The following is a 12,343-nucleotide window of genomic DNA, read 5'->3' as shown; positions in this document are numbered from 1 at the left end:
TGCTACAAAGGATTTTAGACAAACATCTTCCTTGTTTGTTGTTTATTCAGGTAAAAGGAGAGGTCAAAAAGCAACTTCTACCTCTCTCTCTTTTTGGATTAAAAGCATCATCAGATTGGCTTACGAGACTGCCGGACGGCAGCCTCCCGAAAGAATCACAGCTCATTCCACTAGGGCTGTGGCTTCCACATGGGCCTTCAAGAACGAGGCTTCTGTTGATCAGATATGTAGGGCAGCGACTTGGTCTTCACTGCACACTTTTACCAAATTTTACAAGTTTGATACTTTTGCTTCTTCTGAGGCTATTTTTGGGAGAAAGGTTTTGCAAGCCGTGGTGCCTTCCATTTAGGTGACCTGATTTGCTCCCTCCCTTCATCCGTGTCCTAAAGCTTTGGTATTGGTTCCCACAAGTAAGGATGACGCCGTGGACCGGACACACCTATGTTGGAGAAAACAGAATTTATGTTTACCTGGTAAATTACTTTCTCCAACGGTGTGTCCGGTCCACGGCCCGCCCTGGTTTTTTAATCAGGTCTGATAATTTATTTTCTTTAACTACAGTCACCACGGTATCATATGGTTTCTCCTATGCAAATATTCCTCCTTAACGTCGGTCGAATGACTGGGGTAGGCGGAGCCTAGGAGGGATCATGTGACCAGCTTTGCTGGGCTCTTTGCCATTTCCTGTTGGGGAAGAGAATATCCCACAAGTAAGGATGACGCCGTGGACCGGACACACCGTTGGAGAAAGTAATTTATCAGGTAAACATAAATTCTGTTTTTTTTTCGTTCATGATTTAGATAGAGCATACAATTTTAAGCAACTTTCTAATTTACGCCTATTATCAAATTTTCTTCATTCTCTTGGTATCTTTTATTTGAAAAGCAAGAATGTACGTTTAGGTGCCGATACATTTTTGGTGAACAACCTGGGTTCTTGCTGATTGGTGGATAAATTCACCCACCAATAAACAAGTGCTGCCCAGGGTACTAAACCAAAAATTGTCTGGCTCCTTAGCTTAGATGCCTTCTTTTTCAAATAAAGATAGCAAGAGAACGAAGAAAAATTAATAGGAGTAAATTGGAAAGTTGCTTAGAGCAGCAATTTTATCTGAATCACGAAAGAAAAAATTTGGGTTCAGTGTCCCTTTATGATTCATTCCACCCACAATATCAATCAAGAAATTGCTGTTCCATCTTTTTGTCCCATTGCTCCTTCTTTCAATGAGAGGTTATTATGTAATCTGACTAAATTCCTTGGTAGCATGAAGATAATACTTTGAAGATCTAACTTCATCCAATCATCTTCTTTGTTTATTCTGTTTTCTGGTAAGTGCAAGGGTCAAAAAGCCACAGCAGTTACCTTTCCTTCTGTCTCAGAAGCTTCATTCGCATGGCTTATCTAGAAGTCTTTGTTACGTACTTTGATGAAATGTTACTGATGTTTGATGTTTTTGCCTCAGCAGAGACATCTTTTGGGAGAAAGACGGTTATGAAGGAATTGTGCGCTGTCATTGCCAATAGAAAGAAAATATAATTTATGCTTACCTGATGATAAATTATTTTCTCTCTTGGCAGTGAGAGTCCACGAACCCACTGTGAAATAGTGTAGTTGCAGCAGTCTTATGGCACCTCTTTACCCCTTTTAATCTCTTTTTTTATTCTCGTCTTGAACTATTGAGAGGGTAGGGGAAGTGTGAGGGATATTTCAATGCTCTGTCTGACAGCAGGAGCGAGCTGCACTGAGTGTAATGGCGCGGTCGGGCCGGGCTGTGACTAGACAGCTGGCCAGATGCGCTCAGTGTAAAAAACAGACCCGCTCAGTAGAGCACAGAGAGCGGGTCTGGAAAACACTATTTTCTTTCATGTAATTAGCAAGAGTCCATGAGCTAGTGACGTATGGGATATACATTCCTACCAGGAGGGGCAAAGTTTCCCAAACCTCAAAATACCTATAAATACACCCCTCACCACACCCACAAATCAGTTTTACAAACTTTGCCTCCCATGGAGGTAGTGAAGTAAGTTTGTGCTAGATTCTTCGTTGATATGCGCTTCGCAGCAGGCTGGAGCCCGGTTTTCCTCTCAGTGTGCAGTGAATGTCAGAGGGATGTGAAGAGAGTATTGCCTATTTGAATTCAATGATCTCCTTCTACGGGGTCTATTTCATAGGTTCTCTGTTATCGGTCGTAGAGATTCATCTCTTACCTCCCTTTTCAGATCGACGATATACTCTTATATATACCATTACCTCTACTGATTCTCGTTTCAGTACTGGTTTGGCTTTCTACTACATGTAGATGAGTGTCCTGGGGTAAGTAAGTCTTATTTTTGTGACACTCTAAGCTATGGTTGGGCACTTTTTTATAAAGTTCTAAATATATATGTTTAAACATTTATTTGCCTTGATTCAGGATGTTCAACATTCCTTATTTCAGACAGTCAGTTTCATTATTTGGGATAATGCATTTGAATAATCCATTTTTTCTTACTTTAAAATTTGACTTTTCTTCTGTGGGCTGTTAGGCTCGCGGGGGCTGAAAATGCTTCATTTTATTGCGTTATTCTTGGTGCAGACTTTTTTGGCGCAAATATTTTCTTTGTCATTTCCGGCGTCATACTTGTCATTTTTTTGACCTTTTTGCGCCAAAAGTGTCGGCGTTACCGGATGTATGCGCCAAATAATGTGGGCGTCTTTTTTGGCGCTAAAAAATATGGGCGTCATTATTGTCTCCACATTATTTAAGTCTCATTGTTTATTTGCTTCTGGTTGCTAGAAGCTTGTTCATTGGCATTTTTCCCATTCCTGAAACTGTTTTTTTAAGGAATTTGATCAATTTTGCTTTATATGTTGTTTTTTCTATTACATATTGCAAGATGTCTCAGATTGACCCTGAATCAGAAGATACTTCTGGAAAATTTCTGCCTGATGCTGGATCTACCGAAGTTAAGTGTATTTGTTGTAAAACTTGTGGTATCTGTTCCTCCGGCTGTTAATTGTAATGAATGTCATGACAAACTTGTTAATGCAGATAATATTTCCTTTAGTAATGTTCCATTACCTGTTGCTGTTCCATCAACATCTAATATTCAGGGTGTTCCTGTTAACATAAGAGATTTTGTTTCTAAATCTATTAAGAAGGCTATGTCTGTTATTCCTCCTTCTAGTAAACGTAAAAGGTCTTTTAAAACTTCTCATTTTTCAGATGAATTTTTAAATGAACATCATCATTCTGATTTTGATAATGATTCCTCTGGTTCAGAGGATTCTGTTTCAGAGGTTGATACTGATAAATCTTCATATTTATTTAAAATGGAATTTATTCGTTCTTTGCTTAAAGAAGTCTTAATTGCATTAGAAATAGAGGAATCTGGTCCTCTTGATACTAAATCTAAACATTTGAATACGGTTTTTAAACCTCCTGTAGGTATTCCAGAGGTTTTTCCCGTCCCTGATGCTATTTCTGAAGTAATTTCTAGGGAATGGAATAATTTGGGTAATTCATTTACTCCTTCTAAACGGTTTAAGCAATTATATCCTGTGCCATCTGACAGATTTTTGGGACAAAATCCCTAAGGTTGATGGGGCTATCTCTACTCTTGCTAAACGTACTACTATTCCTACGGCAGATAGTACTTCCTTTAAGGATCCTTTAGATAGGAAAATTGAATCCTTTCTAAGAAAAGCTTACTTATGTTCAGGTAATCTTCTTAGGCCTGCTATATCTTTGGCGGATGTTGCTGCAGCTTCAACTTTCTGGTTGGAGGCTTTAGCACAACAAGTAACAGATCATAATACTCATAGCATTGTTAATCTTCTTCAACATGCTAATAATTTTATTTGTGATGCCATCTTTGATATCATTAGGGTTGATGTCAGATATATGTCTTTAGCTATATTAGCTAGAAGAGCTTTATGGCTTAAAACTTGGAATGCTGATATATCTTCTAAGTCAACTTTGCTTTCCCTTTCTTTCCAGGGTAATAAATTGTTTGGTTCACAGTTTCTATTATTTCAACTGTTACTGGGGGGAAAGGAACTTTTTTACCACAGGATAAAAAATCTAAAGGTAAATTTAGGTCTGCTAATCGTTTTCGTTCCTTTCGTCATAATAAGGAACAAAAGCCTGATCCTTCCCCTACAGGAGCGGTATCAGTTTGGAAACCATCTCCAGTCTGGAATAAATCCAAGCCTTTTAGAAAGCCAAAGCCAGCTCCCAAGTCCACATGAAGGTGCGGCCCTCATTCCAGCCCAGCTGGTAGGGGGCAGATTACGATTTTTCAAAGAAATTTGGATCAATTCGATTCACAATCTTTGGATCCAGAACATTGTTTCACAAGGGTACAGAATAGGCTTCAAGATAAGGCCTCCTGCAAAAAGATTTTTTCTTTCCCGTGTCCCAATAAATCCAGTGAAGGCTCAAGCATTTCTGAAATGTGTTTCAGATCTAGAGTTGGCTGGAGTAATTATGCCAGTTCCAGTTCTGGAACAGGGGCTGGGGTTTTACTCAAATCTCTTCATTGTACCAAAGAAGGAGAATTCCTTCAGGCCAGTTCTGGATTTAAAAATATTGAATCGTTATGTAAGGATACCAACATTCAAAATGGTAACTATAAGGACTATTCTGCCTTTTGTTCAGCAAGAGCATTATATGTCCACAATAGATTTTCAAGATGCATATCTGCATATTCCAATTCATCCAGATCACTATCAGTTTCTGAGATTCTTTCCTAGACAAGCATTACCAGTTTGTGGCTCTGCTGTTTGGCCTAGCAACAGCTCCAAGGATTTTTACAAAGGTTCTCGGTGCCCTTCTATCTGTAATCAGAGAACAGGGTATTGTGGTATTTCCTTATTTGGACGATATCTTGGTACTTGCTCAGTCTTCACATTTAGCAGAATCTCATACGAATCAACTTGTATCGTTTCTTCAAGAACATGGTTGGAGGATCAATTTACCAAAGAGTTTGTTGATTCCTCAGACAAGGGTAACCTTTTTAGGTTTCCAGATAGATTCAGTGTCCATGACTCCAAATTGGTCCAATTTGGTTTCAGCTTGTCGAAACCTTCAGTCTCAATCATTCCCTTCTGTAGCCTTATGCATGGAAATTCTAGGTCTTATGACTGCTGCATCGGACGCGATCCCCTTTGCTCGTTTTCACATGCGACCTCTTCAGCTCTGTATGCTGAACCAGTGGTGCAGGGATTATACAAAGATATCTCAATTAGTATCTTTAAAACCGATTGTACGACACTCTGACGTGGTGGACAGACCACCATCGTTTAGTTCAGGGGGCTTCTTTTGTTCTTCCGACCTGGACTGTGATCTCAACAGATGCAAGTCTGACAGGTTGGGGAGCTGTTTGGGGGTCTCTGACAGCACAAGGGGTTTGGGAATCTCAGGAGGCGAGATTACCAATCAACATTTTGGAACTCCGTGCAATTTTCAGAGCTCTTCAGTCGTGGCCTCTTCTAAAGAGAGAGTCGTTCATTTGTTTTCAGACGGACAATGTCACAACTATGGCATATGTCAATCATCAAGGAGGGACTCAGTCCTCTGGCTATGAAAGAATTATCTTGAATACTGGTATGGGCGGAATCCAGCTCCTGTCTAATTTCTGCGGTTCATATCCCAGGTATAGACAATTGGGAAGCGGATTATCTCAGTCGCCAAACGTTACATCCGGGCGAATGGTCTCTTCACCCAGAGGTGAATGTGGGGACTTCCAGAAATAGATCTGATGGCTTCTCATCTAAACAAGAAGCTTCCCAGGTATCTGTCCAGATCCAGGGATCCTCAGGCGGAAGCAGTGGATGCATTGTCACTTCCTTGGAAGCATCATCCTGCCTATATCTTTCCGCCTCTAGTTCTTCTTCCAAGAGTGATTTCCAAGATTCTAAAGGAGCGTTCGTTTGTTCTGCTGGTGGCTCCAGCATGGCCTCACAGGTTTTGGTATGCGGATCTTGTCCGGATGGCTGCTTGCCAACTGTGGACTCTTCCGTTAAGACCAGACCTATCGCAAGGTCCTTTTTTCCATCAGGATCTCAAATCCTTAAATTTGAAGGTATGGAGATTGAACGCTTGATTCTCAGTCATAGAGGTTTCTCTGACTCCGTAATTAATACTATGTTACAGGCTCGTAAATCTGTATCTAGAAAGATATATTATCGAGTCTGGAAGACTTACATTTCTTGGTGTTCTTCTCATCATTTTTCTTGGCATTCTTTTAGAATTCCTAGAATTTTACAGTTTCTTCAGGATGGTTTGCATAAAGGTTTGTCTGCAAGTTCCTTGAAGGGACAAATCTCTGCTCTTTCTGTTCTCTTTCACAGAAAGATTGCTAGTCTTCCTGATATTCATTGTTTTGTACAGGCTTTGGTTCGTATAAAACCTGTTATTAAGTCAATTTCTCCTCCTTGGAGTTTGAATTTGGTTCTGGGGGCTCTTCAAGCTCCTCCGTTTTGAACCTATGCATTCGCTGGATATTAAATTACTTTCTTGGAAAGTTTTGTTTCTTTTGGCCATCTCTTCTGCCAGAAGAGTTTCTGAATTATCTGCTCTTTCTTGTGAGTCTCCTTTTCTGATTTTTCATCAGGATAAGGCGGTGTTGCAAACTTCATTTAAATTTTTTCCTAAGGTTGTGAATTCTAACAACATTAGTAGAGAAATTGTGGTTCCTTCATTGTGTCCTAATCCTAAGAATTCTAAGGAAAGATCGTTGCATCCTTTGGATGTAGTTAGAGCTTTGAAATATTATGTTGAAGCTACTAAAGATTTCAGAAAGACTTCTAGTCTATTTGTTATTTTTTTCTGGTTCTAGGAAAGGTCAGAAGGCTTCTGCCATTTCCTTGGCATCTTGGTTAAAGTCTTTGATTCATCATGCTTATGTTGAGTCGGGTAGATCTCCGCCTCAAAGGATTACAGCTCATTCGACTAGGTCAGTCTCTACTTCCTGGGCATTTAAGAATGAAGCTTCGGTTGATCAGATTTGCAAAGCAGCAACTTGGTCTTCTTTGCATACTTTTACTAAATTCTACCATTTTGATGTGTTTTCTTCTTCTGAAGCAGTTTTTGGTAGAAAAGTACTTCAGGCAGCTGTTTCAGTTTGATTCTTCTGCTTATAATTTCAGTTTTTTTCATTATAAGATTTAAACTTTGTTTTGGGTGTGGATTATTTTTCAGCGGAATTGGCTGTCTTTATTTTATCCCTCCCTCTCTAGTGACTCTTGCGTGGAAGATCCACATCTTGGGTATTCATTATCCCATACGTCACTAGCTCATGGACTCTTGCTAATTACATGAAAGAAAACATAATTTATGTAAGAACTTACCTGATAAATTCATTTCTTTCATATTAGCAAGAGTCCATGAGGCCCACCCTTTTTGTGGTGGTTATGATTTTTTTTTTTTTTTGTATAAAGCACAATTATTCCAATTCCTTATTTTTTATGCTTTCGAACTTTTTTCTTATCACCCCACTTCTTGGCTATTCGTTAAACTGATTTGTGGGTGTGGTGCGGGGTGTATTTATAGGCATTTTGAGGTTTGGGAAACTTTGCCCCTCCTGGTAGGAATGTATATCCCATACGTCACTAGCTCATGGACTCTTGCTAATATGAAAGAAATGAATTTATCAGGTAAGTTCTTACATAAATTATGTTTTTTTAATAAAAGTTCACAGGGATTAGATTACATAAAGCTAGCACTAATATAATGCTATATAATTCTGCACTATGTACAGAATTATATAACCTTATTTTCTATGTTTACTGGCCCTTTAAGCCTCTCATCATGTGCCGAATAATAAAACAAGTGTGTCTGTGCTGAAATGTATACAATATCTGATAGCTGCTGAGGGTTTGTAAATTACAGCGGATTTGGGCTAAGAAGCCGGTAATTGCAAGGACGTCCCCTATCATATCTGCCGGTGGTTTTTAAAGGAATCTGATTTAGTAGCCCTTTTATATTATAAGTTTAAGTTCTTTTGAAGTATCTTTTTTAGTATCTTTTTTGTTTTCTCACTGATGTGAGGTTTTATTTGGAGCTCTAGCTGTCATTGTTGACCATGAAAGATGAACATTACCTACAGTAATTCTAATCTTCCTCCTTACGTATTTTATTATATCATTCACATTATCTCTGCCTGTTATGGATTTTGCCTATTTGCAAAGAGCATCGGACATGAATAATATCACTACTGATAAATACGTTCTCTTATTAGATGGTTATAGAATTGTCATGGTCAATATTTAAACTTGGCTCTATGCTCCTTCTCCTTTCCATTGTGTTTTTCTTCCCATTTCCCTCTATCACTTTAATTTTTACTCTTTAGTACCTGCTTCCTACAGTCTCAATAATTCCCTGTGCCTTTTCTCTCTCTGCCTCATCCTGCCTCTCTCTCTTGCTGCCTGGTAGATCTATTCACCTTCAAACATTTTTTTTTTCTCTCATGCAGTCAAAGGAGCTTCAGATAAAGCGTCAGTTCCAAGATACATGTAAAATCCAGACTCGTCAGTACAAGGCCCTACGCAACCACCTCCTGGAGACCACGCCAAAGAGCGAGCACAAAAGCATCCTAAAGAGGCTGAAAGATGAACAGACACGCAAGCTGGCCATCCTTGCTGAACAGTATGACCACAGCATAAACGAGATGCTCTCCACACAAGCGGTAAATAGTCTGGAATCATATCAAAAACTCATCCCACATGGTCATTGAGTGACTTGCACCTCTCATTGCAAAGCTGACCCACTGACGTAACGCCCTCTCACCGACCTGAGTGTTATTTCTTTCTTTTTCTCCTTTAACTACATCTGTGACTGAGGTGTAGATACTATACTTGTTCTTCATTCTTGAGCTATTATAGAAATTCTGTATTTTTCTTTTTTTCTAATAAATGAGGCTAGACTAAACATTTGGAACAAAATGTTGCCACCTTCTTCATAAGCGCATGCTGATGCTATCTCCTTTTGTTTCCAGCTGCGTCTCGATGAGACTCAAGAGTCAGAATACCAGGAGCTCCGGATCCAGCTGCAGAAGGAGCTAGAACTTCTCAACGCCTATCAAAGCAAGATAAAGATCCACACTGAGGCTCAGCATGAGCGTGAGATAAAAGAGCTAGAGCAGCGAGTGTCCATCCGCCGAGCATTGCTGGAACAAAGGGTGTGTTATGGTTTCTTAACTTCCATTTATTATGGATGAAAACTCAGTGGTTTATGACTGTGTTGCTTTATGCTCAGGGTATTGCCTTGTCTGTATCACACCTAATAATTTGTCCTTTGTTTCCATAGATAGAAGAGGAGATGCTGTCCCTGCAAAGTGAGCGATCTGAGCGGATTCGCAGTCTCTTGGAACGCCAGGCTCGGGAGATTGAGGCCTTTGACTCTGAAAGCATGAGGCTGGGATTCAGCAACATGGCACTGACGGGTATCCCTGCCGAGGCCTTCAATCAGGGCTACCCTGCCCCTCCTCCCGGGTGGCCATCCCGCCCTGTTCCTCGCAGTGGCTCACACTGGAGTCATGGTGTGCAAAACACAGGAGCTCCTCAGATTTGGCGTCAGCCTACGCTTCTGGCTCCTCCTTCTTCATCTTGGGGTTTGCACCCCCCAAGTTCTTCACAGTCTTCAGTAATGCCCTCATCTTCCTCCTCCTCTTCTTCCTCGGCCTCCCCTTCCTCCTCCTCTTCAGGTGGCCGAGCTGGCCTCCTGCTACTTCGCAATAGCCCCCAGCCCTTGCGGAGAGGGGCCCCTGGTGGCCCTTCAGAAGCTGGGCTGAGTCGCAGTACCAGCGTCACCTCCCAACTCTCCAATGGTTCCCATTTGTCCTATTCCTGAGCCTAGAGCATACCTGTGTTTAGCCACAGCAAATGCTCTCTATTACATACAGCACTCCCTAGATGCCAGTGGGAATATTTTATGTCCCTTTTCCCAAATAATGCAGCATCTGGCCAACTGACATATTCATTATCTTCTTAGGGATACATCCCTTTTTTATTTCTCATTTTCCTTCCATACTCAGCCTCGTTCCTCATCTTCCTTCCACTTCAAATTCTGGAGTTTTAATTTTAAATCGGAGCACTGAATTTTCATTTAAGCTGAGTTTTCAGCTGTCTACATTTACCCCTGGCAATAATCCTAACGTTGACACTTTCTTCAAATGCTGGGTAATTCCCCCTGTAAATAACTCCCCCCTTCTTAAATGTTTCCTCTTTCTCCCAGTATCTGCCAGAGGATTTATCCTCTTCAACAAAAGAAGAAGTTGCACCATATTGTTCTTATGTTTGAAGGGGTTAAATGTGCATATATTGTGCATATATAATTTTTTTTTTTTTTAAAAGTTCCTTTTATGATTGTTTGGTCAATGTACCATTTTACCAATGTTGTCACTGGGTTTTGATGGGCGGTTGTGAGTCTGTGTGTATTGTACGTGTGAGAGGCCGGGTGTATGTTCTATATAATTTTCCCTTTTTATAAATAGGAGAAAACTTTTAAAAAAAAATACAAACTATTAAGGAATGTATTAAAAATAAAAACTCAATATCCTTCGAAAGTCCAAGGGCCGCGGGCCAAGCTCTTTATTATTATTATTATTATTATGATGATGATTATTATATATATATATTTTTTTTTTTTTAAAGCGAGAAGGATGCGGGAGAAAAAGGACCCTGTGTTCAGTTTCCTGCTGACCCGCAAAAGGGTGTGGGAACCTCAGAGACTTTACAGCACATGCAAAATGTTGTTGGATATTAAAGAATTAAACTGGACTGGTCTCTGTGTTATTTGGTATAAATGATTTTGGGTTCACAGAACCAAGCATATCTTGGTATAGCATGAAAATATAACCTAGTAGTTTTGTTTGGGTTGTAAACAGGAGTGATACCAGATCTTTAAGGGGGTGCCTGTGAACCAGAAAAGCTTAAAGGGACATGAAACCTACACTTTTTTTTTCATGATTCAAATAGAGAATCTGATTCCACAAGCCATTACTCCTGAGAATTACCTTTCTTTTACAAAGATATGATGAGTCCATGGATTTCATCCTTACTTGTGGGATATTAACCTCCTGCTAACAGGAAGTGGCAAAGAGCACCACAGCAGTGCTGTATATATAGCCCCTCCCTTCCCCTCCACCCCCAGTCATTCTCTTTGCCTGTGTTATACTAGGAAGACATGGTAAAGTGAGGTGTTAGTTTTAGTTTCTTCAATCAAGAAGTTTTTTATTTTAAATGGTACCGGTGAGTACTATTTTCCTCAGGGGGATATGGAAGAAGATTTCTGCCCTGAGGTTGATGATCTTAGCAGTTGTAACTAAGATCCACGCTGGTTCCCACAAGACTTCTGAAGGTAACCATGAGACATCTTCAGTGTGGAGACCGGTTTCTTGCTACAAGCAGCATTAAGGTATGTGCAGTCTTTGAGGAGACTTGGTATATCAGACCTGGCTGGCTGTTATTTCCCTGTATGGGAATGGGGTAAGCAGTAATCCTAATATACAAGAGGGGTATTACTTTTTATTTTTGGCATTCATATGTTTGCTTACTGGTGCATTTGAGGGGTTATAGGACGGACATTAGCTGTATAACTTAGGTGTGAAACCGCTTCCCCATGCGGTCGTGTTTGGGCCTACTCCGGCATCGACCATAAGGGGCGGGGCATATTTTTGCGCGCTCAGATGCTCACTTCCTTCAGGCTAGGCAGCAGCAAGCAGTAACTCCGGTGGCTCCTGGACTGTGCAAGCTGGTCTGAAGTGTTGGAAAGTTATTTCGAAGTACCCTGGGGGCAAGTAGGCGCCACAGCAGAGCTGTGGCGAGGTGCAGAGGGTATTTTTGTCTATAAAATTTGACTAATTGTTGATATAAGTACTTTAGAGGCTTATTTCTGCCCTTGGTTCTGGGTGCAGTAATTTTTGGATAAACCAACGATCTTAAGTTAAATTTAGAGATAATTTAACGTTATTTGAGCATTTTGGAAAAATTGTGCACTTTTTCTTTTCTTAAAGGCGCAGTACACGTTTTTTCTAAAGTTTATTTTATGCAATAAATAAGTGTTTAAACAACTTTTGTGGTTATTACTAGTCTGTTCAACATGTCTGACATTGAGGAATCTCATTGTTCTATGTGTTTAGAAGCTTTTGTGCAACCCCCTCTAACATTGTGTAACTCTTGTACTGAAAGTGCCTTACATTGTAAAGACCATATATTTAGGTCAAGAACGTGTGCCAAAGGATGATTCTCAGTCTGAAGAGAATCAGGATATGCCATCCAATTCTCCCCAAGTGTCACAACCTTTTATGCCCACACAAGCGACGCCAAGTACTTCTAGTGCGTCTAATTCTTTTACTCTGA

The 12,343-nt window shown here is 40.2% G+C and overlaps 1 protein-coding gene across 1 annotated transcript in view; it reads left to right on the top strand.

Annotated features, from left to right (window-relative positions):
- TAOK2 (TAO kinase 2) overlaps positions 1-10,762 on the top strand; it is a 174,294-nt gene extending 163,532 nt beyond the window's left edge. The window contains exons 18-20 of the mRNA XM_053694410.1: positions 8,458-8,670; positions 8,980-9,162; positions 9,291-10,762. Of these exons, the coding sequence (XP_053550385.1) occupies positions 8,458-8,670; positions 8,980-9,162; positions 9,291-9,833 (939 nt within the window). The 3' untranslated portion in view covers positions 9,834-10,762. The remainder of the gene's footprint in view (positions 1-8,457; positions 8,671-8,979; positions 9,163-9,290) is intronic.
- Positions 10,763-12,343: the final 1,581 nt, after the last annotated feature.

Source organism: Bombina bombina, chromosome 11 (assembly GCF_027579735.1).
Source record: "Bombina bombina isolate aBomBom1 chromosome 11, aBomBom1.pri, whole genome shotgun sequence".
Classification (NCBI taxonomy): domain Eukaryota; kingdom Metazoa; phylum Chordata; class Amphibia; order Anura; family Bombinatoridae; genus Bombina; species Bombina bombina.
Note: the sequence above shows the minus strand (reverse complement) of the source record. Positions and strands in the feature narration are given on the sequence as shown.